General features: G+C 36.9%; 1 protein-coding gene across 2 annotated transcripts in view; it reads right to left on the reverse strand.

Moving 5' to 3' along the window:
* Positions 1-27,347, reverse strand: part of Ccdc148 (coiled-coil domain containing 148) — a 204,469-nt gene that overhangs the window by 66,767 nt on the left and 110,355 nt on the right. For both annotated transcript variants that reach the window (XM_013028614.1, XM_013028607.1), the window contains one exon: positions 10,707-10,847. In XM_013028614.1, the coding sequence (XP_012884068.1) occupies positions 10,707-10,847 (141 nt within the window). The remainder of the gene's footprint in view (positions 1-10,706; positions 10,848-27,347) is intronic.

A 27,347-nucleotide genomic window follows, 5' to 3' on the forward strand; every position in this document is an offset into this window, starting at 1 on the left:
GCCTGGGCACTGTCCCTCAGCTCTCCAGCTCAAGGCTAGCGCTCTACCACTTGAACCACAGCACCACTTCTGGCTTTTCTGCTTATGTGGTGCTGAGGAATCAAACCCTGGGCCTCATGCATGCAAGGCAAACACTCTACTACTGAGCCACCTTCCCAGCCTTATTAAGCATTTCTTTTTTTAACTGAGCATTTCTTAATTAGGTTGATTCTTGATTCATTTCTTTGGGATGATATGCTTCTTATTTTATGTTAGCTTTTTATGTAAACTATTATTTGGAATTCTGATATTAAACCTATTATTATTATGCCTCTTGTTTTATATTAGCTTTTTATGTAAACTATTATTTAGAGTTCTGATATTAAGTCTTGATAAAATAAACTCTGAACCCCCTACTTTATTCTTGAATCCTATCTCTATAAAATATGTGCTATCTTCTCCTTTTTACCATCAAACTATCATAATAGTTAGACTTTCTTAGTCTCCATATTTGGAGCATTTCATCAGATACCCAAATAAAAATAGAAATAAATAAAAAGAAAAACACTCCCTCAAACTTCTCTATTTATAGGAGTTTTGGATTGAGAAAAGCACAAAATAGAATGTAGGAAGTAATTCAACAGATTGGTCCTCAGCCCAATAGACACACTTCAAGTCTAGTGGCAGGTGGCTGTTTTTTGCAGAGTCTGCTTCGGCTGAGGGATTTGGATGGATGGATGGATGTTAGAACAAAGGTCAGGCTCATATTCAGAGGGAATCAAAGACATGATTTTGTGGTCAAAGAGGTTTATGGGAATTCTTGTATGCCATATTCTCCATTTTATGAAAATGTAAGAGTGTTAGAAACTGGTTTACAATCATCTGAATGTCATAACAGTGAGAAGAGGCTACCATGGTGACTTTGTTGCTAACATTTCAGTTGATCCCACTGGTAGATTTCCTAAACTAAATATTTACATGTTTTTAGTCACTTCAGTGTTATTTAATCCAGTTAGTTCTCCTCCCACTTCTTTTCTCTCTCCACCCTACCTCCTTCTTATAATACCTTTCAAGGGAACCACAGTCTTCATGATTGTTACACAGATGAGAAAGGAGAATCATGAGATAAAAGGTCCTAGAAGAAAAAAGGGCTTGGGCCCGCACCAGAGGGTACCATCTCTGAAGGGCTGTGATTTCTAGGCAGTGCTCTGATTCCAAAAGGTTCTTTTTCTACTACCTAAAGCCCAGCAATCTATATCACCCTCCCTCCTCTGCAGCAGAGCACTCAATGGAGATGAAAGGCAATCAGTCACAGGCATTTGAAGGAAATTGCAGAGGACAGTTCCATATCCTGCAGTTCCTGTGGTGCACAAATGCATGCAATAGCAATTAAGGGCCTAAAAGAAAAGAGGAAAATTAATAGAAAGAGAGTTGATGAGCCCTATTGGAGTCAGTCAGGGCAAAAAGTCTATACTCTGAGCCTTGAACTTTGATTAACGATGGCAAAACTAATAACTTCTATTAATATAAGGGCATTCACACTAGGAAGCAATCAGACCAGCATAGGCCAGTGTGAAGATAGATGCCCCAAAGATGGTTACCTGATACAAGGCCAGGAAATAAGAAGAGGTCAGAGCTCTAAGGAGAACAAAGGCACTGAGTTTAAAACTTCATTAGTGTTCCCTGAATGGGGCAGGAAGTTCATCATAAAGCCATATTCTAAGTACCTGTGTATGCAATTAGATATATGTATGTGTATACAAACATGCATTTAATTTGCTATGTGTAGTCATGTTTAACAACTAATTACAAGTCTACATACTTTATTATGCATTTTAGTTTATATATAAGGTGTGTATGTATATGTATATATATATATATATATATATATATATTCATATAGATCATGCTGGAGTTTGAACTCAAGGCTTTGCTAGTCAAGTGCTCTACAGACAGAGCCATGTCCCCACTCCTTTTGCTTTAGTTATTTTTCAAATAGATTATTGGCCTTGGACCACATGATGCTTTGTTGACTGTCACCTTGAACCAAAGCATAAAGAGTGAATCACAATCCTTTGGATTCAAGTGATTATCTATAGCTGAAGATACCTGCATGCTTTTTCTCTGATTAGAAAATTTCATCTTACTAGATCTTTAAAATAGTTACAGTCACTGGTGTTGACGGAGCTGTCACTTCAGAATTGTTCTCCTGACAGGTAAGAGTAACTATATTAAAGCTAATATTTACATTTACCTGACTTGTGTAACTGTAATCTCTCTCTGTACTCACATTTACAATAACAATAAATAAATTTGAAAATAAAAAATAAAAAATCACTAAAGACTGTGCTCAAAACATTAGTTTCTAAGTCAGCCTTAATACTAGCAGTCATAAATATTTTATTTATTTATTTTTGTTTTGTTTTGCCAGTCCCGGGGCATGAACTCAGGGCCTGGCCTCTGTCCCTCAGCTTCTTTTGCTCGTATCTTGGCATTCTACCATTTGAACCACAGTGCCACCTCCAGCGTTTTCTGTGTATGTGGTACAGAGGAATTGAACCCAGGGCCTCATGCATGCTAAGCAAGCACTCTATCACTGAGCCACCTTCCCAGCCCAACAGCCATAAATATTATTAGCATTATTTCATTCCTACCCATCTTGTTGGATTCTAATGAAGATTTTCCCAATACCATTCTACTAGAGTAATAATAAAAATAATATCAAGAATTATTTCATTGTTTATGGAATAATTTCTAGGTGCCAAGCATGTGCTAACTATTTCACATACATTGTTTTAATTTTTCAGTATCAAAGAGATACAAACATTAAACTTTGGAGAGACAAAGCAATTTCCCATTATGGAACAACTAGCAAGTACTGGACCCTAGCTCAGGTCTGAGGGAGTGAAAAAGCCCATGAGCTAAATTCATCCTGAGCCATTGTCCTCTTACAATAGGTTCTTTGTGCTCCGTATCTGCTATCCAGTTTATAGTCTATTTCTTTCCACAATGGCTCTTCTTTATCCTTATTCACGTAACCAGATCTTCTCAGATCAGCTTCAAGATCTTCATTTCTATGCACTTCTTGGCTCCCTTCTCAATGAGGTTGTTAATGTACCATTTGGATAAAGTGGTAAGGTGAATGCATGGTTGTTCTTTGGGCCATGGTCCTTCCTGTAAGCTATTAGTCAAGTATCATTTCAGAGCCACTGACATGCCAGGTGACATCAAATGTAGCTGACACCCTTGTTAGCAGAAATGCTCATCTTCAACTCCTCACATAGCTTGGCACCCCCCTTCCTCGAGGAAATCACTACCCCTCACTTTGACAAACTGGGGAGCAGTAAGCATGCTCCATTCAGGCTAGTCTTAAACTGCCACCTGTGTTAGAAATTTACACATGACACAGTTTCTATCTCTCCTGTGCTCCTTCATTTTGAATGGAGTAAGCCAGGTAGGCAAAATGGTAGCTAGGAAGAAACAGAACACTAGTCAGCAAGGCAACATGTCTCAAGTCAAGAGAGTTTCCTATGGGATTATTTGCCAAGCTGTGGTTAAACTATGAGAACCAAGATTTGCCTCCACCATGCCAAATATTTAAAACAAAAGAGAATCTCTGTTTGGGGTTAATACATATAAAATATCAAAACTTTTGGGTCAATACATCTGAGTTGTGTGGAAATCTCCTTTCCTACCTCAAACACATAGTTATGATATACAAAATACAACAGAGCAACTGTGGGTTTATACACAGAGACAAACACATCACTGTTCATAAAGACAAAAATTAAAAATATTGATTAAGGGCTTTGACCCATTTGGAATTGATTCTGGTGCTTCAATTTTCTGCAGTTTTCTGTATAGCCAATTAGGCCAACACCATCTGTTGAAGAGGCTTTCATCTATCCTATGTTTTGGGCTCCCTTATCAAAGATTAAGTTATTACAGGTCTGTGGGTTCATTTCTGGCTTCTATTCCATTGGTCCTCAGGCCTATTCTTGTTCCAGTGCCAAGATGTTTTTATTACTATGGCTTTGTAATAGAGTTTGAAGTTGGGTATTGAATATTCCTCCTGCACTGTTCTTCCTGGTAAGAATCGCTTTTGCTATTTGAGGTCTTCTATTATTCCAAATGAATTCTGGGATGGTTCTTCTATATCACTGAATAATGTTCTTGGGATTGTGATGGGTATTGCATTGAATTTGTAGAGAGCTTTGGGCAGTATTGCTATTTTATGACGTTAATCCTTCCAGTCCAGGAGCATGGGAGGTTTTTCCATTTCCTTAGATCTGCTTTAATTTCCTTTTTTTGATTTTTAAAAATTTTCATCATAGAGTTCCTTCACATCTTTTTTTTGGTTAAATTAATTCCTAGGTACTTATTTTTAAATTTTATTTTATTTTACTTTATTTGTGAACATACGTACAGAGGGGTTACAATTACATGGGCATGATAATGCATACATTTCTTACCAAGATTGCAGCCTCCTCCTTTGTTTACCCTTCACATCCCTTCCCAGCCTCCCCGCCCCCCCCTCCCCCACCCAATCCTCCCCCCCACCCCCCCACCCCCCGGCCGTTGTAAAGCTCGTTTTGGACATGACAACTTGTACTTCTCATTGTTGCAACAGGTCCACCTGTATCCTTAAACAACTGGTTTTTCCCCATCTCCTCCACAAGTTATACTGACATCAAATATAGTGAAAGCAGGGGTTATACTGTGGGGGAGGGACATACAAAGCAACAAAGAGATAGTCTTATAAATGCGTTAGAAACACATGCATGAAAGAAAAAAACATTAAAATACATGTCTAAGGGTTCATTTTCCTAACATCACATTATGTGACCATTTCTGCTTGACTCCTACATATACTAGATATTGCAAATAAGGGAAACTATGGGACTTATGTTTCTTTGGGCCTGGCTTACTTCACTTCTAGGTACTTTATTTTTTAGGCTATTACAAATGGAGTTTCTTTCCTGTAAGACCAGACACACTGAAAATATTACAGGAAGGGATAGGGAAAACACTAGGGCTCTTGGGCACAGGTCAAATTTGTAAGTAAAGATCCAGAATCACAACAAATCAAAGAAAGACTAGATAAATAGGATTGGATCACACTGAAGAGTATCTGCATGGCAAAAGATATGGCTAGCAGGATAAATAGAAAGCCCACAGGATGAAAGAAGATCACTAGCTATACCTCATACAAGGGCCTCTTCTTTTTTTTTTTTGTCAGTCATGGGACTTGAACTCTGGGCCTTGGTGCTATCCCTCAGCTTTTCATCTCAAGGCAAGTACTCTACCACTTGAGCCACAGAGCCACCTTCAGTTTTATGGTGGTTAATTGTAGATGAGTCTTACAGACTTTCCTGCCCAGGCTGGATTTGAACCAGGATCCTCAGATCTCAGCTTCCTGCATAGCTAGGATTACAGGCGTGAGCTACTGGCACCTGACAGAGAAGGGCCTCTTAGCTAAAATATACTTAGAACTCAAAAAATTAAGTCCTCCAAAATCATATCCTCAAAGGAACATCCACCACACCAATAAGTGAGCTAAAGACTTAGAGACTTTGTTGAAGAAATAAGAATGACTAGTAGACACATGAATAGATATTCAACATATCTAACCATAAAAGAAGTATAAATCAAAACAACATTAAGATTTCATCTCACCCCAGTTAGAATGGCCATTATCAAGAAAACTAATAATAACAGATGCTGGTGAGGATGTGGCCAAAAGGGAACACTATTACACTATTGGTGGGAATGTAAACTTGTTCAAACACTCTGGAAAGCAGTATAGAAGTTCCTCAAAAGAGTAAACATAGAGCTCCCAGCAATCCCACTCCAAATGACTATAAACCAGCCAACACTAATGCCACCAGCACTACCATTTTCACTGCCACATTATTTACCATAGTTAAGATATGGAATCAACCCAGGTGACCCTCAATGAATGTATGGATCAAGAAAATATATACACAATGGAATTCTATGCTTTCATCAGAAAGAATGACTTGGAAAAATTATATTAAGCAAAATAAGCCAGACCCAAAGAAATATAGGCTGCATAGCATCCCTCATCTGCAATAATTAGACTGTGCCTATAAATCTTCATGTAATCTCAATGGATAGTTTAAAAATAACTAATTACACTTGGATAGGATTAATTAAACAGCACTCTAAACATTCACACAGTAACAACAAAGGAGGATATTCTTAGGAGAGGATCACAAGGGCTCAAGAGCTATGTGCATGTGATCTCATAAAATTGCGCTTATCAAAATGAACTCCAAGAAATGAACATAAGAGGCTTTTTATTATACTGTTTTCAGTTCCTTATTTTTCCTATGATTTATTCCCTTTTGTCACTGTCTTTTATTTCTTTACTTTTTATCATATATAAGTTTATCTGGAGAGGCGAAGGAGAAGCACAGAAATGGTGGGACAAAGGGTAGACCAATTCAGCAGTGATATTAGACACTTTGTAGGAAATGAACAAATTGGGATGGGGAAGGGGAGTTAAGAGAGAAAAAATTGGGAGAAAATGAGGGAGGGGTGACATTGTTCAAAAAGAAATGTACTCATTACCCGATTTATGTAAATGTAACTGTTCTGTATATCACCTTTAAATTGTTTTAAATTTTAAAAAATAACATTGATTGAAAAGTTTAAATTTTTCAGAATCCACAGACACTTCAGGAAAGACTAAGAAGCAATGACCAATGGAAGTATTTTCAATTTATATAACTAATAAAAATAGTATCTAGTTATGTATTTAAATGTTTTTTTTCTTTTATGCGATTGTTTCTAACACATTTATAAGATTATTCTTTGTTGCTTTGTATGTCCCTCCCCCACAGTATAACCCCTGCTTTCACTGTATTTGATGTTGGCATAATTTGTGGAGGGGAAGGGGAAAAACAAGTCATTTAAATAAGGATACAGGTGGACCCGTTGCAACAATGAGAAGTACAAGTTGTCATGTGGAAAACGAACTTTACAACTTTGGTGGCAGGGGGAGGATTGGGTGGGGGCAAGGGGAGGCTGGGAAGGGATGTGAGGCTTGATAAGAAATGTACTCATTATCTTGCCCATGTAATTGTAACCCCTCTGTACAGTATGTTCACAATAAAAAATAAAATAAATAGTATCTAGAATTTATATATTTTAAATTTTTAAATATATATTTTTGCTGTAAAGATACTGTACAGAGGGGTTACAGTTACTTGAGTAAGGTAATGAGTACATTTCCTATCGAGCATTTTTACCCCTTCCTTTGAGTATCTAGAATTTATAAGGAATCTAAAAAGGAACTTAGTAGTATTTAACTAGGTTTTATGTGTATTAACATGGCAATATCTTAAAGCCTAAGGTTGAATGCAAAAGTAAAAGTTGCAGAATAATGTAATATAATAGTGTTTGTGAAAAAAGTGAAATCACAAACTATATATCAAAATATTTTTAAATCAATATATGGCCAGGAGATAGAAATAAAATTCATGGCTGTGATTAACTTCAGGGAGGTTAAGAAGGGAAATAATACTAAGGGTTCAAAAAATGACTTCATATATAATAATCAACTTAATTTAAATTTTGAAAAATGAAACATTAAGATTTCAATCTAGGTCATGGTTACTAAGTATTATATTATGTTAATTTCTGTAATATAAACATATTTGCCAAATATAAAAAGTATTTTTAAAGTCAAATAAATGAAATAAATCTTATCTTTTTTCCTACACAATTGCTGGGGGTTGAAAACAAATCTGGATTAGAGCTTGCTAAAACACCAATGCACCTGTACTGTATACATGCAATACAGAATACTGAACAGTGCATCTCTTACAGTGTCCCTCCTTGTGACATTCAGGATAGTGAAGAAATGCCCTACATGATGCTTAATAGAATGCAACCAGAAGCTGAACTGTGTGTTCTGGGTATAAAACCTGTGATGTCTCCTGTATATATATGTCCTTAATTCTCAAAGGCATAAGTTCAATTTTGCTTTCTAAAAATGTAAGGAGAATAGTTAAGTGTAATTTAAACCTGAATAATGCTATGAAAATTCTCTTTGGCCTTTGTGCCATGGGCCTAGGCACCTTCTTGCTTTAAGCTACACATCAGTTACCTCTTTCATGAGTCTACTCACAGTTATTGCCTCATTACTCCTTTAATTACTGTTTGGTGTTTCTTTGATGGTTTTAGTTGTTTATGAAGCCAAATATGAGCCCCATATCTAACTCTAGAAGACTTTCTCTTCTATCTTTCAAATTACCTTTCTCTTCTAGAAATCTTTTTTTTCCATTGTATTTTACATTTTATACTAATGTAGAGATCATTGAAGGTATATGGGAGAAGATCGTTTAAGGTATATGGGAGAAGGTATTTGGACCATGTAGAAATGTTTGCCATTTTTTATATAGGATTTAGGAATCTGCAGATTCTGATATCTGAGCTGCAACCTAGAACCAATGCCCATATCTGTTGAGGAGGGATTGTCTCAAGGAGATATTCTTTATTGTTATCGTAAAGGTGATGTACCTCTGTTATGGTTACATAATCAGATAAAAAGTACATTTCTTTTTGAACAATGTCACCCCTTCCCTTGCTCTCTCCCATTTCCCTCTAGTCTCCACCAACAAGTTGTGTAGTTCATTTTAAACACAGGTTCTAGTGAGTATCACTGCTGCATTTGTTCACTCTTTGTCCCTCCATTTCCCTCCCAAAGACAAATAGAAGAACATATTTCCAGATGGCAATGACAACTAGCAATGCCTTTCCCTTCTCTTCTGGGTATACATGCCAACCATCTAACTCAAATTTAATGCCTTTACCCCCATTCTCAAGACTTGAGTTATTAACTTAGTGTATTTTCTATCTTGATAATGGGATTGGATCTAAATCTCTTTATATGACATTTAAGATGATACTAACATGAAATGTTAGAAATACAATAGTTTTTGTGGTTATATTAATCCACAGAGAAGAAATGCTATCTGTGGGAATGGCCTAGGTCAAAGTCAAAACTACAAGGACACACTTTTCCAATAATATACTTCTGTGACAGGAAATAATCATTAAGTTGACCCACAAAGATGTATGGATTACTTACATTATTTGACAGGCTCAATTTTTATGAGTTCTTGGGGTACACTCAACTATTCCTTTTAACTGTCAACACTCCTGGTAGGAACCTAATGAAACCACCAAACTTACTTCCTCTTAAAGGTGGAAATTGAGTTCGTTTTTTAATTAAAAATGTAAGAACTGTGAAATACATCTTTTTAGTAGCTGACTTTGTGAAATGGTCCTATATTTCTGTGTGTGTTGGTTTTTTCCCTCACATTTCCTCTTTACCAATTTGCTGGTGTAAAGGCACAAAACAAATCAATTAACAACGACCCACAAAGTATGCATATTGAAGAAAAACTGGCTAGAGTTTAAAAATCTGTCATTCCTTTATCTCTCTATGTTCAACTTTGAAGACAAAACTTTTAGACAAGGCCTCACTGACTTCACTGGTCACACAGCCAAAAATGTCAACCACATTCACAAAAAGATAGTCTCCCACCAATGCTGTGAATCTGTCAGTCGTTTTCAGCACTGTAAACAGTTTTTCCAAAGACAGCATTTTTACAACATGTAGATCAGACCAATTCCAGAAACATTTCTAGGTCCTGATATGTGCTACTGGTAGAAATATTCCAGTGTATTGATTTCCTCTCATTGTGCTGATCCAAAAATAATTGCTTTTTTGTGAATTATTTCAAGTCTGAACTCCATTAAAAAAGGTGGTTGATAAAAATGATTTAAAAAATTTTAACAAAAATACCTTTACTACAAGTTCTATGAATTTTGACAACAAATAAAAATGCTTAGGTAAATATTATGTGTGCATTTACACTCTTTGACTATATTTTACCTTCGACAGATTATCCACAATCATATCAGTAAGTTTTTGGTGAATAGTTTTAAGATTGTGAAACAAATATTCATTCACCAAAAAAAAAGATACATTTGTGTCAGTAAGTGAAAAAAAACCATCCAACAAATAATAAATCAAAATGTAAACACTTTAAAGGAGTTTTTGGCATTCCATGAATTGCATTGCTGTCTCTGGTACAATTCTGCAAAAAGAACATTTCTAACAATCACTTGCCATATACCATATTTCAAGATGCTTTCCTAGTACTTACAATTTTTACCATGTCTCTTCTTTTTTTCTTTTTGTTGGTCATGGGGCTTGAACTCTGGGCCTGGGCCCTGTCCCTTAGTTCTTCAGCTCAAGGCTAGTACTCCACCACTTGAGCCACAGAGCCACTTCCAGTTTTCTAGTTGTTTATTGGAGATAAGAGTCTCATGGACTTTCCTACCCAGGCTGACTTTAAACTGTGATCCTTAGATCTCAGCCTCCTGAGTAGCTAGGATTATAGGTGTAAGTCACCAGCGCCCTGCCCATCTCTTCTTCATACCAGACTTAGGAAGAGCCACAATCCTCCCCTTCACTTTCTTGTCCCAGCATCTCCTCTTACAATCACAGATACTTGTGCTCCTATAGGTCAGCAATGTAAGTTTTCATCCATGCCCATGTCTGTGAAGCTGTAATAACTAAATGTTCCCAATGCTGCCTCTGCAAATTTCATGTCAATAACCAAAGTGAATCAAAACTCAGTCAATTAAGTAATCATTCACACATCCACATCAGAAGACTATGGTTCTACCTTTTTTTTCTTCTCTTCCCTTTGTAATAATTCTTTCTTTTTCCACAGTTTTTCTTTCTTCTTCTCCTGCTCTCTTCTTCGAGCAGAAATTTCCATTTCTAGCCTGGCTACTTCTTCCTGATGGGCTCTCCATTGAAAAACCTAAAACACACAGAAACGTCCCATTTCAACATCTGGCTTCTCTATCAAGTACAAGTCGAATTTTTTCCAAAGGCAGTTTAAATTCCCTGTGCTTGAATGTATGATTTATTTTTGCAAGATATGTGTATGTTAATATTAAAAAGAAAAAATTAGCTTTAAAATAATGTCATTCAGAAGTTCTTTACCTGGACTTATAGAGTGAATTTGTAGACACTATGATTTTTTTCTTTTTTAACTTCAAAAGATCAGTGAGTTCCCATAAATAGTACTAAAAAAACAACCTTCTGGCTGTAAGATGTTGCCCAGTGATAAAGCACTTGCTAGAACATGCAATGGCCCTGATTCCTTCCAAAGAAGGAAGAAAGAAGGAAGGAAGGAAGGAAGGAAGGAAGGAAGGAAGGAAGGAAGGAAGGAAGGAAGTTTATTTTAAATCTTTATCACAGTAGTTTTTTCCCCCTAGAAAGTAGGTTAAACAACTCTCAAAAATGAGATTGTTTCTTTGATGCTTTGTATGTCCGTCCCGGCCCCCCCCAGTATAACCCTTGTCTTTGCTGTATTTGAAGTTGGTATAATTTGGGGAGGGGAAGGGAAAAAACAAATTGTTTAAATAAGGATACAGGTGGACCCATTGCAACAATGAGATGTAGAAAATGTTATGTTGAAAAACGAACTTTACAACTTTGGTGGGGAGGGGGGGTGGGGGAGGGTATGGGAGGGCAGGGATGGGAAGGGGAAACAAAGGAGGAGGCAACAATGCTTGATAAGAAATGTACTCAGTACCTTGCTCATGTAATTGTAACCCCTCTGTATGGTATTTTCACAATAAAAAAGTTATTAATATAAAAATTTCTAAAATGATCCTATGACCTTCAAAAGTTTAAAAACTACTGAAAATTTTCAGTTTTCATATTTTTAAGTATGGGAAATGGGCATGAATTAATATGAAAACATTATGACATGGAAAAAATCTAACTGGGTACCAACATTTGTGATAGGTAGCATAGTTGTTGTAACTTTTATGTAGGCTTTCTGATAAATTTTGGAAATGTCTATCACAATATAAAATATGCCTAATCTTTGATCAACAACCCTGCTCACAGGAAATGATCCAAGGCAATCAACTAGACAAACTGCAAAACATTCACCTGCTCTTCTGCTTAAAATAGGAAGGGAAGAGTCTAAATGTTTAGCAAAAGGAGATAGCTAAATTAATTATGGTACCTGCATGCAGTACAATTGAAAAAGGATGCTAAATTTCTAATTTCATTGACATAGAAAATATCCACAGTGTGTTATTAAACGCAAAAAGTAGGTACAAACCATATTTATAATTTTATTAACATATATATTATTTATATATCCACTGAAATAAAGACATTTGGAAAAAGGTTGCCAAAATAATCATATTATCTCTGAATAATAGCATTTCATACCACTTTTTTAAAACCTGTTCTTTATACTATTTGGTGTGTGTGAAATTTTTGTGATAAATGGTATTTTCTTTATAAGCAGGAAATCAATGAAACTAAAAAATAACACAAACACCTGATCGATCTGCCTGAGGAAGCAGTGTGGCCAATATTGCAGAAGTGTACAAAATTGATTTTAGAGAAGAAAAACTATCCTTCCTAATTAAATATCTAATATTGTACATATTTGGTACATTATTCATTAATAGTAATATATAAAATAACAAATTGAAAAAAATAATGTCCTACAAATATAATTAAAGTGACACCAAGAAGTTTTTGTTAACTAAATTTATTTTAGTTTCTTAAAAATATATTTTATTTTAGTTTCTTAAAAATACATTTTGGCATGATCATCAAAATGAGCAAGGGCCTTGCAACTTCTGGTTTTCAAGCAGATTCCCACTGGTTTTCCTGTCATAGGTGCCTTCTTCGTTAAAACTGCAGTCTAAGAAGACATCATCCTGGCCTCTGTCCTCACTACTGTTCCTCACCTTTCCCTTCTGTAGTTCGTAGTCTATCTGTACCTGACTTCAGTCAAAATCCAAGGGCTTTGTCAAGGTCTGTCAGCAATTTCTCTTGCTCTTGAATTACCAAAGGGTACTCTGTTCTCTCTTTCACCTCACCATGGTACCTGATCTGTTGACCATCCTTTCTTGTTTAAAACCCTTTCTTTCCCAGGTCAGACCACAGTTCTCTATTGCTCATTTGTCAATGGCTATTTCTCTCTTACTCCTGCTTTCTTGTTTACCCTGTACGTCCAACTCTACAGTGTTCTCTGTTGGTCCTCTAGTCTTTCAATATTTGTTATTTAATATTTTTATCCTTTTCTATGGGTTCATCATTTCTAGGTCTATGACTGCAAGGCCTATAGGATTGGAGTTTTGTTCTTGTTTTTATTTTTTATTTTTTGGTGCCAATCCTTGAACTCAGGGCCAGGCTGCTGTCCCTGAGTTTTTTTGTGCTCAAGGTTGGTGCTCTATCACGTGAGCCATAGATCCACATACAGCTTTGAGTAGTTAATTGGAGATGGACTTTCCTGCCCAGACTATCTTCAAACCCTAGTCTTCAGATCTCATCCTCCTGAGTAGCTACCATTGCAGGTGTGAGCTACTGACACCGAGTTTAGGGATGGTGCAATCAAATCCTGTAACAAATTCCAAAGGATTTGACTGTTTCTATGTACACTTTAAATCTGACCTTTCCAAAATTAAACTAAATATGTATAATTTGCTTCACATTGAGTCCTTTGTAATTGCCACTCCTTTTCAAATACCTGGTTTGGTCTGTGGCACCAGAAGTCTCTCTGTAGTTTGGATTTATTTTCGATGTATAGCCATCAATGTGACTGTTGTATAACTAAGTTGAAAGGGAATATTGTTTTTAAGGGCTTGGGAACAGTTACTTGGTTCATTCAAAATATTTCTGCCACATGCATTTAGAAAAAGATGTGGGTATCCAAGTGCCGGTGGCTCATGCCTGTAATCCTAGCTTCTCAGGAGGCTGAGATCTGAGGATCATGGTTCAAAGCTAACCTGGGCAGGAAAGTCCATGAGACTTTTATCTCCAATAAACCACCAGAAAACCAGAAGTAGTAGAGCCCTAGCCTTGAGCTCAAGAGCTGAGGGACAGCGTCCAGGCCCAGAGTTCAATACCCATGACCGACAAAAAGAAAAAAAAAAGATGTGGATGACGTGGATCAATATAAGATCTCCGTATAGTTTAACTATGTCATTTCCAGCCAATGTCTAATTTTAATCTGGGGAGCATGCCTCTGGTGCTCCCTTACATGGCCATTCTGATTCTCAATTTCAGGGAGCAATTTTAAATTCCACCGAGAATGCCCTCAGATGTCCTCTGCCTCACAAAATGTTCACTGTTCAGCTCATAACCTAGCCCATGGCCACCATCTTCCATGAAACAATCTCCAAATTACTCTCTTCTTTCACATCCCTCTGCCCTTATTTCATGTGCCATATCATATCTGATTTCTACTTATTTTAAACATACTGATGGTTTTCACACAGAATATGGCCAACATATTTGCCTTTCCTTCGTACGGTCTAGCAGAGTACTGGTGTATCATAGGATGCTCAATAATTGTCTTTTATCTAATTCACTAAATAGTTTAATAAAACATAATAAATAAGAAGATACAATTATATTATAATACATAATTTGTAGTATCTAATTAAATAATGTGTGATAGCTAATGACCATCGATGGTAACTAAAAACTTCATATTAACAGTTGCTATGAAACTTTCAATAGGTGACTCAAGCTGGCAACAAGAGAAACAAGCAGATGCTTTTCCTCCTTGTGAAATCATGTGGCATTCATATAACTGTTCTTGCCAAAAAAAGAAAAATAGAAAAGAAACTGGGCACTAGTGGCTTACACCTGTAATATTAACTGCTCAGGGGGCTGAGATATAAGGATCATGATTCAGAGCCAGCCTGGGCAGGAGGGTCTGTGAGACTCTTATCTCCAATTAAATGCCAGAAAAAGGAGAAAAAAAGCTGGAAGTGGAGTTGTGGCTCAAGTGTTAGAGCCCTAGACTTAAAGGAAAAAGAAAGCTCAGGAACAGCACCCAAGCCCTGAGTTCAAGCCTTAGGACCAGCACAAAACAAACAAAAAATGAATGGGGCTGAGAAGTTGGCTCAGTGGTAGAGTGCTTGCCTTGCATGCATGAGCGCCTGGGTTCGATTCCTCAGCTCCACATAAGCAGAAAAAGCCAAAAGTAGCTCTGTGGCTCAAGTGGTAGGATGCTAGCCTTGAGTTGAAGAGCTGAGGGATGGTGCACTGGCCCAGAGCTCAGCCCCCACAACTGACAAAAAAAATTAATGAATCTGATCAAATGTCTAGATCTATGTGCCAACTTATAGGAAATTCAGCCAATAGAGAAACACATTAAATATTAGTAGATTAAAAAAATAGACCAGCAATATTTATGAGAAAATTTAAAAGATCAAAAAATAAATGACAAAAATGGGGGAAGGACAACTATGGATTTCAAAGCATTTATGCACTACTTGGGTTACATTTAGATTCTTATTTGAAGAGAACAAATGTAAAGAGAAATTATGAAATAATTAGAGCCATTTTAATACCTATTGGTTAGATAATGGTATTAAGAAAATAAAGTTTCTAGGTATAACTTTGAAGGTTTCTGTAGTTATGCTCTCTTATTATTCCTGTTCATGTTAAAGAGCTATACTTAAATCTTAACAGATACAATGACATAATGTCTGACATTTTCACTATTACCCAAGGGACATAAGAGAATAAATGAAAGTATGAATAAAACAAATCCAGCTAATGTGTTGATAAGTATTGAAATGAACTGATAGGCTTTGTATATATTTTAAATGTTCACATTAAAACTTTATTTGAAAAACATAAAACATGATGTCTAATGAATTTATCTACTGAACTACAATGTATTTTATCAAGATTCTGAGACAGCAGGGAGAAGACTGCACTACTTTGAAGTAAGTTCTTTGTTATGCAAAGAAACAGAGTAGATCCAGATTTCCAGAGTACTGAAACTTTGTTTATAGATTGCAATGCAAATAAGTTTGGGTCTTGGAGCTACTTTTCATCTTTTGCTTTAGGACATATTTAGGAGAATTATCGTTGAATAACTTTTATATATTCATGGAAAGGTCTATAAGTGGAAAGTTCTGTTATCCAAGGCAAGTACAGCAAAAAAAGAAAACTATAGAAGAGAAGAAGGAGAAGGAGGAGAAGGAGAAGAGGAAGAAGAAAAAAAAGAAGGAGGAGGAGGAGGAATGAAAGAAAAAAGAAAGGAAGGAAGGAAGGAAGAAGGGAAGAAAGAAATCAGGAAAGAACCCAAAACCAAAAATCAGATCAACCAAACTGGAGTAAGCAGTTAACCCAACAATTTCCCAACATTTTCAAATCTAAAGGATGCTTCATCTGTTCTCCAGAAAACATAAGAGTATGTCAATTTTTTAAAAAGAAATGCATACTCCATAGGATCATGAAAATACCTGGAAAATTCAACAATCAGAAGACAATGCTCTGTAGGTGTAGGTAACATCTGAAGAACAGAAAAAAGAATTTTTTGGAGTGGAGGAGGAACCCAGAGCAAGGAATCAGCATTCAGAGACTAAATTGCTTCCACTTAATATTTGAACCTTGGGGAACAATCAAGGACCCATTGATGTTTACTTGAAGTCAATGATTCACAGCATCATTTCTAATTATTATTAAGCCATGGAAAATAGGAGGATCGAGGCCAGAATTGTGAGATCTTGACAATGAGAAACAAGCTCAGTAGCAATTGGTATCTAAGTAATAAGGTAAAGCTGGGATTTTATGAATGCACAATGGAAAAAGGTGAAGTATCTGGAGTAAAAGAGTATCATAGGGGCTGGGAAGGTGGCTCAGTGGTAGAGCGCTTGCCTTGCATGCATGGTGCCCTGGGTTTGATTCCTCAGCACCACATAAGCAAAAACAAAAAATTGGGAAGTGGCGCTGTGGCTCAAGTGGTAGAGTGTTAGCCTTGAGCTGAAGAGCTGAGGGACAGCGCCCAGGCCCAGAGTTCAGGCCCCATGACCGACCAAAAAAAAAGAAAGAGTATCATAGAAAATAATCTTATCCAACGAATCCTCCCAGAGAGAGTCAGGAGATTGGATGGCTCCCATGTAGAGAGAAAGACACCATTACTGGTTTTTCTGAGATACCTAACAATAAAAAAGCAGGCAGGTGGGCAAAAGAATCAATATTAGCACAATAGGCTCACAAAGCACAGAAGGCTTCTGAGTGAATACTAAGCAAAAAAGAAAAAAAAGAATGGCCCAGAAGAACATGTCAACAGTTTTATTTTAAAGGCTTTGCTTAATTATATAGCTCTAAACAAAGTATGTGAACATAACTGTGTAGCAGTAATAACTACCAAAGAACATTGTCTCAGTGGTAGTCAGGTACACATTATAAGAAAAGCATTATTTAGATTATTAACTACAGGATATTTTTCTAGATCTTTAGTTAATACTTTAATACTCCTGCCAAGCATACTAACTTTGAACAAATGAGATTTTAACCTAACAGAAGAAAAATAACATTTAAAAAATAATTATCTACTACAAATTACAAATGACTTGCTCAGTTGTCTAACATGTTAAAGTGAACAACGGTGCTAGCTGATCTCTATGCTTCCTTCCAGTGCTGTCATCTGATCCTATTTTTATTTTATTTTTTTTACATAGAGATATCATAAGCCAGAATATTCTGCAATTTTCTTCTGTCAGCAAAACATTAGAGTCTGTGGGATTTTAGATAATTATAGATAATTAAACATTAATGTTCAATATTTTTCAGCTGTATTTATAGAAACATAGTATAATGTGGTTTATTTTGTAGGAGAAATCAAAAGAAAGGCACTGTCTGATCAGCAAATATAAACTGACAACGATAAGTCAGTAAGACTGTTGTTTGTGAGAACTTGTGTGTCGGATCTAGGATCCATTAAGGTGTCAAATATGTGGTGTAAATGAGTGATGTAATCCCTGAAACTAACAAGCTTGTCTCCCCTCTTCATCTGCCTAACTTTTTATGCTACCTAAGTCTAAGTTTAGATGTCAGTCACTGAAGGAAGCCTCTAACTTGCCAGATCTTGAACTGGCAGTGTCACTCCTCTGCTTCTCCAGAATCTTGTCCTTCTTCTATTATAACATGGATCAAAACATTTGGAAGAGCCAGGAGCCAGTGGCTCACGCCTATAATCCTAACTATACTGGAGGCTGAGATTTGAGGATCGTAGTTCAAAGCCAGCCCAGTCAGGAAAGTCCATGAGACTCTTATCTCCAATTAATCACAAGAAAAGAGGAAGTGGCGTTGTGGCTCAAGTGGTAGAACGCTTGCCTTGAGCTGAGGAGCTGAGGGACAGCTCCAAGGCCAAGAGTTCAAGCCCCACAACCAACCCCCCCCCCCAAAGGGGGGTCAGTATCTTTTCTCTTTAGGACAAGGAACAGATTTTTTGTGTATTTATAGACTGTGCTTGAAGAGCCATCATAGCACATGGGACTTAGTAAAGGTTCAGTACATACTTGTTGGTGCATGGCTAAGACTCTGAGGTATCTCTATAGTATTTTCCCATTTGCTTCTTAGATGGTGTTTGTTTGTTTTGGGTGGTAGTTGGGGTTTGAATTTGTGGCCTTATTATGCTTGTTAGGCAGAAACACTCTCACTTGAGCTGTGTTCCCAGCTCTTTTTGCTTTAGTTACACTTTCAGGAAAGCAATCTTGCTTTCCACATAGCTGACATGACAGGTATGTACAATCATGTCCAGCTCTGTGTGTGTGTGTGTGTGTGTGTGTGTGTGTGTGTGTACACCAGTCCTGGGGATTAGAATCAGTGGCCTGGGCACTGTTGTTGAGCTTCTATGCTCAAAGTTGACACTATACCATTTGAGCCACAGCTCAACTTTTGGCTTTTTGGTGGTTAATAAGTGTCTCACAGACTTCCCTGTCTGAGCTGGTCTTGAACCAAATCCTCAGATTTCAGTCTCCTGAGTAGCTAGGACTACAGATGTGAGCTCTGGCACCCACCTCAGGTCCAGCTTTAATGGAATGAGATGTTGAAAACATCATGCCTAAACTGGCAGTGTGTGATCCTCCCCATCTCTGCCTCCAAGTCACCAGGATTTTAGTTATGAGCCAGGAGGCCCAGCCTCTAACATTTTCCAAAAATGTCAGAGTTTCCTAAGTTTTACTTGTGCCTGTCTGGTGAGGAAAATATCCAGAGACTTCATCAGGATTTTCAACAATTAATTCATATTCAGCTTTCTTGGGCTGGGATGTAGCTCAGTGGCAAAGTGCTTGCTCAGCATGTACAATGTCCTGGGTTTGATCCCCAGTAACAAAAAAGAAAGAAAGAAAGAGAGAAAGAGAAAAAAATAGAGGAAGGAAGAAAAGAAGGAAGGAGAAGAAAACCCCTTTCTTTGTCTCCTCCCTCAATGCTACTATGTTTGTAAATTCAGTTCCGCTGAGTAAACTTCAATTTTTCATTTTATTAAATCTTAAAGAGTTTCATATTTTTATTAATTTTTCCAAAGCTCCATCATTTTCCCATATTATGTATTACCTAGGCATTTTTACCTTGTGTGTGCCTTTTATACTTAAATTCCATCCACAAATTACAGTGCCTGTGATTTTTGCAGATTTTATTAAAGCTTTCTATTCAGCAGTTGGCATTTTTTGCTTAGCAGGAAGATTTGGATTTTCCTCTTGGTTTCACATTTTCTTTTGATTTCTTGGATAGTTTCATAAGTACATTTTTATCACTTGTCTTTGATAACTGCTTTCCATTTGCTGTGGCTTTTTGTCTTTCAGAATCTCAAAGAGTTATGTACCATTATTATTTTGACTGTTCCATATCCTATTCTTTTCAAATAAAAATCTTGCAATGTTTAATTTAATTGCATCCTGGAAGGCCTAGCCTTAATGTAAAACATGACTTACAGAGGAAGATACAAACTCAATATCAATAAGCAGAAAATAATCAACAGTTATTTTTTTCCCTCAAGGGACAAAATTTACAAACCCACCAGTCAATTTTATTTATGAGGTTGAAAAAGCCAAACCTAGACTAGGAGTCAAGAGCTCACTTGCCTGTGGGTTATTAGGTCTTCAAAAATCACTTACCAGTTCTGGGCTTCATATTCTCTTCTAAATTTAAGAGGATTTGATTAGTGTTTTTCAAACCACTCATTAACGGATTAAGAAATCACTTTTATGGGCTGTAACTAGTATTTCTGATATATGTAAGAACAGAAAAAAAACAGAGTGAGTCTGTTGACAATATAATAATGCTGTTTTAAGAAATCTTTGTTTTCATCCTGCATGTTCATTTGTGATGTTTAAAATACATTTCTCCTGCAGGTCATTTTTGAAGAAGCTTGAAAATCCAGAAGCTCTGTAAAATCGTTCCCAAAACTAAGATTCCATGGCTTTATGATCTAAAGACCAAAGCTATTGTGTATCCTCATTGAGCACAGCCCTTCTACAATCAACTCAGAAGTACAACACAGATAAGAAAAAACAGTCTTCGAAATCATAAAATGGGGTTTGAGTTCTACCTCTGCTACTTCTTAATAGTATTTCCTAGGGCATATTGTTTAGCCACTTTGAACTTTAGATTAATACAAAATGGAAAATAATTATGTATAACCTAGAGGGTTGCTATTCAAATACCATATATTTGCATAAGGCAGGAATTCTGATATCATCTCAACATTGAACTCAAATCTATTACCTATTCCTCCTGACTATACCTCTTGGCTATCTCTGGGACTCATTTATTTCTCTCAATCTCCACAGTTTCCAATCTAATTCAAGAAAAGCTCCCATAACACCCCCCTCCCTTATTTTACTGAGGCCAGAGTGATTATTCTTCAAAATACACATCTGATCTTGTTTAACTCCCTACCCATTCCCTTTTCCCTATGTGATGTATTTCCCTCATTTCCAAAGTATAAACTGCCAGGTATGGACTACCAGGTTACCAGGCTTTAGCTCTTCCCAGATCTGTAGCCCCAATTCATAATCCTCTGATAATTACCAGTTCACCCCCAGGAGCAATGGGCTTTTAACAGACCGATTCCTGCCATGTTCTTCACAGCTACGTGGGTGTTATACAAGCAGTTCCCTTTGCTTGAAATGTTCTTTCCCTCTGCTTCCTTTACTCCTTTTTTCACTCCTCTTATTCACCCTCCAATGTTTAGATCTATTTGTCAGGGAAGCTTTATCCTTTACCCAATACATGAGATAAAGCTCTTAAATTGTGTGTGCCCATAACACTATGTTTCCTTTGAGAAGCCTACCCTGGTTTGAAATGAGATATTCAATCTTGTAGTTAGCTGACCAGTGCTACGTTTTCCACTAGACTGACACCTTGAAAGATAGAATGTATCTGATTGGCTCACTAGAGAAGCTCTAGTGCATTATCTTTTCCACCTAATAGATGATCAGCAGATAAGTGTGGATGAAGGAATAATGAGGGGGAAAAAGCCAAAAGTACCTCATCAATGTTATTTATGTTCCTAGATGGCTGCTGTTACTTTCTAGCCCATTTTCAACACTTGCACTTGACGCATTATGCACACATCTGTTTGATTAACAGTCACACTTTTTTTTCTCTTCCTGCCAAATTGCTAAAATAGTGGCTTTGGGGCAGCCATTTCAAGTGGCTTTATGACTACTCATTTATGTATTTTAGACACTGCATTTTTCTAACTTGTTCTAAAAGGAAGACTCAAACTCTGAAGGTGTATTTGGATTTGACCACATACACACAACTTTATTTTCTATTACTCCCCAGAGCAAACAGATCAGCTCTTCTTCTTTCTCTGGCTCTTTCTTTCTTCTTTTTGCATACACATTTGTTTTAACTCTGTCCTAAGACTTTAACCTGAAAAGTTCTCACTCCTGCTCCTCAGTCCTTCAAGGTCAGTCCCAAAGACTGCACCCACCATTTGCCAATCCTGTCTCTGATGTGTGCCCAGGACTAGTACCTAAAGTAGTTGCCTCCCAGCTGTCATGCTTTTTATTTGTATTCAATTACCATTACATAAATTATATTATTAGCTGACTGATTTTCTTGTCTATTTCTCATTAGACTATTGGTTCCATGATAATAAGGAATTAATTGCCTTTTCCTAAACCTGCTCCTGGAATAGTGACTCTCCCAATGCAGGTACTCAATGAGTTTTTATGATGAATTTAAAAAGTATCTAGCTGGGGACCAGTGGCTCCCACCTATAATCCTAGCTGTTCAGGAGACGGAGACCTGAAGATTGTGGTTCAAAGCCAGCCCAGGCAGAAAAGTGCCCATGAGATTCCTCTCTCCAATTGACCACTCAAAAACTGGAATTGGCACCGTGGCTCAAGTGGTAGAGCACTAGTGTTGAGCATGAAGAGACTCAGGAACAGCACCCAGGCCCTGAGTTCAAGCCCCAAAACCGACCCTCAAAAAAGTGTCTAAAGAGCATCAGTTTAGAAATCAAATGCTTATCTAGTCTCTAAAACTCATGACAAGATGACTATATATAACTGTTAGTGTCCCCTATCATGAGTAGGGACTTTAGGCTGATCAATTCCTTATACAGACTATACTTCCACATAGCCCTTCAACCCTTATACCTCTTTATCCTTTTATTAATAAGGTAAACTAAAAATTATTTAAGGTTCCCATAGCTGTAAAGAGCTGAGTTCAGTTGTGAACAATTCACAAAAAAAGCAGGCAGATTTTGACTGTAAGACAACAGAAAAGACAATCATACATTTAGTTCTTTTCTTAGGGTATATATTCTATGAAAAACAGATTGTATTAATCAGCTTTCCATTAGTCTAAAAAAAATTGGAGAGAATCACCTTCCAAGGAGGAAAGTTTCTCAGTTTCTGAAGTTTCAGTCTATCATTACTTGGCGCTGGAGCTTTGGGGCAAGAAAATACATCATGGATGGAAAGGAGTGGTAGAACAAGCCACTTACCTTGTGGTAGAAGAAAAAGAGAGAGCAAGAGACAATGCTTCATAATTCCATCTATGGGAGTGCCCCAATCATCTAAAACGCCCAACTAGACCCCACCTCTCAAAAGTTTCTACTACTTTCCAACTGCACCAAGATGAGGACCAAGCCTTCAACACAGGGGTATGTGGAGGACATTTCAAACTGGGAGGCAGATATCTAGATAGATACATACATACATACATACATAGAGAGATGCATTCATACCTATATGTATAGAGATACAAATATGGATGCAAGTATAGATATAGATGTAGACACATATACCCAGTAGATAGAAGGCGTTGATTTTTTTTCTCCTTTATATCTCCCACAGAAAGTACTGCAGTGCCTGTCACATAGCAAATGCTTAGTAAAAATGTTTTGCTAGAGGTTTAGTCAGAGGCACCGGACCATCTGCAGCTAGGTCTCCAGTGTTCCTGGCTGTGTTCCCTCAGTGCCTCAGCTCCCCTAAAAGGAAGAAGGCCTCTATGTCAAAAGGGAGCTGCTGTGGCCAGGGACATCAAAGTCACCGGGACTTCCCTCAAACTTGTGTGCAGAGGAGACTCAGATGTTGTCCTCAGCTCTTAGGTTAAGCTCAGCAGACTGGTCCATGAAAATTCCTGTATTGAGACGAAGGAAAGACTCTGGCAGAAAGCAGCACCTATTAGCCTGGGCTTAGCTGCAAGGAAGAGTAACAGGTAGAAATGCAGCAATCTGAAAAGCAGACTGAAAGATGACACAGAAGCTGAAGATGGCTGGTAGAGAGAGGTATAACATTCCGGCCCCTCGATCTAGAAATATTAGTAATAATGAATTACAACTTAATAGAAGACCAAGGATCAGAATTCTCAGATGAAGATTGTTCATGCAAGAAAAATGAAAAGGACATGGTTATAACTTACCACTAGCTGTAGAGCAAGCCATGCAAAATGAAAGGAAGACCAAAGACTTTCCAAATAATCCAAACTGGAATACGAATTTATCAAGCCTAGCTTTCTTTCAAGTCTCAAGCTAAACAGAATCATTGCTGGAGCCAAATCCAGTGAGCCACCATTTCCAAGTGTTCTCCCCAAGCCACCAAGCCTCTGGGCTCCTGTGTCAGAGAATCCTTCAGATAAGAAAACAATGATATTTCTACTGAAACCTTAAAGTACAGGCATAAGATTAGGTACTAGTATTTAAAACTTGCCATGTTTAGAAATGATGCTTGATGGGTCTCCAAGTCCTCAGGAATGAATTTGTGCAAAACTGTTAGTACTGTGTTGGGCGCCGGTGGCTTACATCTGTACTCAGGAGGCTGAGATCTGAGGATCGTGGTTCAAAGTCAGCCTGAGCAAGAAAGTCCGTGAGACCCTCATCTACAATTAACCACCAGAAAACTGGAAGTGGCGCTGTGGCTCAAGTGGTAGAGTGCTAGCCTTGAACTGAAGAACTGAGGGACAGTGCCCAGGCCCAGAGTTCAAGCCCCATGACCAACAAAAAACAAAAACAAAACTGTTAGTACTGCAAAAATATAGACTACATAATGTTTTTATATGCTGTGTGCACTGTGATGTAATAGTATCAGTCAACTAAATGATTGCACTTGATGGTGTTCTCAACTGAGGAACTTTTAAGTGAGACCATACAAGGTTAGATTTGGGAGGAATATTAAAGGAATCTAACTTCTCTATTGCAGGGAAGATAGCAGTTTAAGGTTAATAGGTCAGGAGATCAAGTTTACTTTTAGCCAATGATGTATAAAGATTGAAAACTAGGCTGACATTTCAAAATTCAATGTTCTAGGAACACTCAAAACAGTAACATGATGAAAGCTTAATGCACTGTCAGAAGAAAAGGTGAATTTTCTGTAATAGTAGCAGCATCTTACTGAACTGTACAGTAACTGGTGCTTGGAAGTTGTTAGAGTAAGGGAGAGAACACACAATCTAGTTGAAGTATAGAATGAAAGTACGAATGAACAAACTCTCTAACATAAGGTAATTAACTGCTAACTATTATCATAACATCTTCTGGGGGAAGGAGAAAAGACTTTTTTTAAGTTCTTGTTTTGAATTCAGATCATGTACTTTTAAGTGAGTACAAAAGCTTAGGGACAGTACCCAAGCCTTATGTTCAAGTCCCAGACTGGCACATATACACACACACACAGAAAACATCCTCACCCAAATTCATTCTTAAAGGTATCTATGATATTTCACATATCTGTGAGGAAATTTGAAGTAATTTTCTGATGAACCGTAAATTTTCCTTCAATGCTGAGGTTTTCCTCAAAGCAATCCAACCCCAGAAATTATTATCCTCTTGATTCTGTGATTCTGAGTTTTCATACTTAGGACTGCAGCTAAAAATAAAGTACAAATAAAATACATAGTACATTTACCCAACAGGGCATGTTTCTAATTAATGCAAAAGAAATGGATTACTGAGAATAAAAAAAAGTTATCTAAAATCCTTTCCTGTAATTAGAGGATTATGATGTCTAAAAGGAGAGGGTGAGAGATACTGGGTATATTATGTAAATAAGTATTTGTAAACTATTTTTAAATTCATGAGGTTTTGTTAGCATAACTGTGGAGCTCACAACTCTGGTACTTTTCTTAGAGTTATTATTTTAATGAACAGAACCTTGAGAGGATGGCAATATAGATCAGTAATCACTGGAATACTTTGTTTTAAATGAGAATAAGGCCATTTTTGGAGCTATGAAATGAAGACCACTGCTGAGAATGAAAATTAAAGGAAGTGATTCTTAAGAGTGTGATAAAAGTGATTACAGTTTATGAATTTCCTGATAGCACCTAAACAGGGAGCCTGTAGTGAGAGTACTTTCTTCCCGTCTGCTTAGTTCTTTCTAGATAGAGTACAGAATCCACAACAAATACGGTAAGGAACTTAGCGGAACATTTAATCTCTTCACATGAGAAACTCATTACATTTCACCCATACAAAAGGCTAAGAAGGGAAGTCAAACAGAAATCACAAGAAAATTAACTGGGAAAAAATCATAGAAAAAATGGCTTCCGTTATTTTCAGCATAGCCACCTTCACTTGTGATACAAAATACTCAGCCATACATATTTCAAACTAGATATGTCATATATATATATATATATATATATATATATATTTCTTGAATGGCTTTCTCTAGAAAGAACTGTCAGAATCCACTCCCCCCCAAAAAAGGCAAAATTTTCATGATAGAAATAGGTAGAGTAAGAAGATAAAATGCAAAATTTAGGAGCAATTGTATCCATACCAAGGTCTTCACTCTGATTATCAAAAAAAATGCTCACAGAAATTATATACATTAAATCCCTGAGTATTCATAAGATGGTAAATTGCAGTGTCTTGAATTTCTTCCAAATAGACAGTAAGAAAGAGGCAGGATGCTATTCTGGTAAAACACAGTATGCTCATAAAAAGCAGGAAATCTTATTCTATTCTATAAATTCTTAGTAAACCTTTGAAATAAATGTTTTGGGTAGAATAACACTAGAGCAGTGTGCATTGTTTTAAATTCATTGGTTTTATGTTCAAGACTTAGCTGATTTTACTTCTCAAGGACAACTCTACTGCTCATTTATATACATTCCTCTAACTTCTCCAGTCTTCTAATGACTTACTCTACATATGCTTCTCAGAGGAATAACTGTGACCCTTCACATAAAATTCTACACTATTCAGCCAAGGAGACAACTCTGTCCTAATCCATAAAACCGTATTAAACAGAACATATAAAGCATTATGGTGCGGATCTAATTGCCACTTATGCTGAGAAATTTAGAAATTTGAATTTTGTCTTTTAAGTCTATGTCCTATTGAGTATGTCTTGCTTATCAATAATTATTTTCAAGCAGAAAAGGTGCGGTCATAACAGAGACAATACAACTAACTAATAATTCTAAACACCATTATGTGCAAATGTATTTTTAACATATAAAATTTACTTTTAAAAAAGTCAGATCTGTTCCAACATTTCAGTTTTTTTTCTTTTTTATTGTGAAAGTACCATACAGAGGGGTTACAATTACATGGGCAAGGTAATGAGTACATTTCTCATCAAGCACTGTTGTCTCCTCTTTTGTTTCTCCTTCCGATCTTCCCCCACTTCTCCCATCTCCCTCCCCCACCGCTCTCCCCTTCTCCCCCTTCTCCTTCCCCCTCCCCCGGCCCCACCAAAACTGTAAAGTTCATTTTTGACATAATGTCTTGTACATCCCATTGTTGCAATGGGTCCACCTGTATCCCTATTTAAACAATTTGTTTTTTCCCTTCCCCTCCACAAATTATACCAACATCAAATACTGTGAAAACAAACATTTCCGTTTTCTAATGTGTGATTCCACTAAGTCATGGACATGTCCTGGATGAATTGATGATCACAAACTAACCTCATTTTGGTTTGATTTAGTTTAGTTTTATGGTGACAAAATTCAAGCTAATATCAAGTTATTCATTGTAATCACCATGCAGTATATTAAGTTCCCTGGATTT

The sequence above is a fragment of the Dipodomys ordii genome, unplaced genomic scaffold, assembly GCF_000151885.1.
Source record: "Dipodomys ordii isolate 6190 unplaced genomic scaffold, Dord_2.0 Scaffold5, whole genome shotgun sequence".
Taxonomy (NCBI): Eukaryota; Metazoa; Chordata; class Mammalia; order Rodentia; family Heteromyidae; genus Dipodomys; species Dipodomys ordii.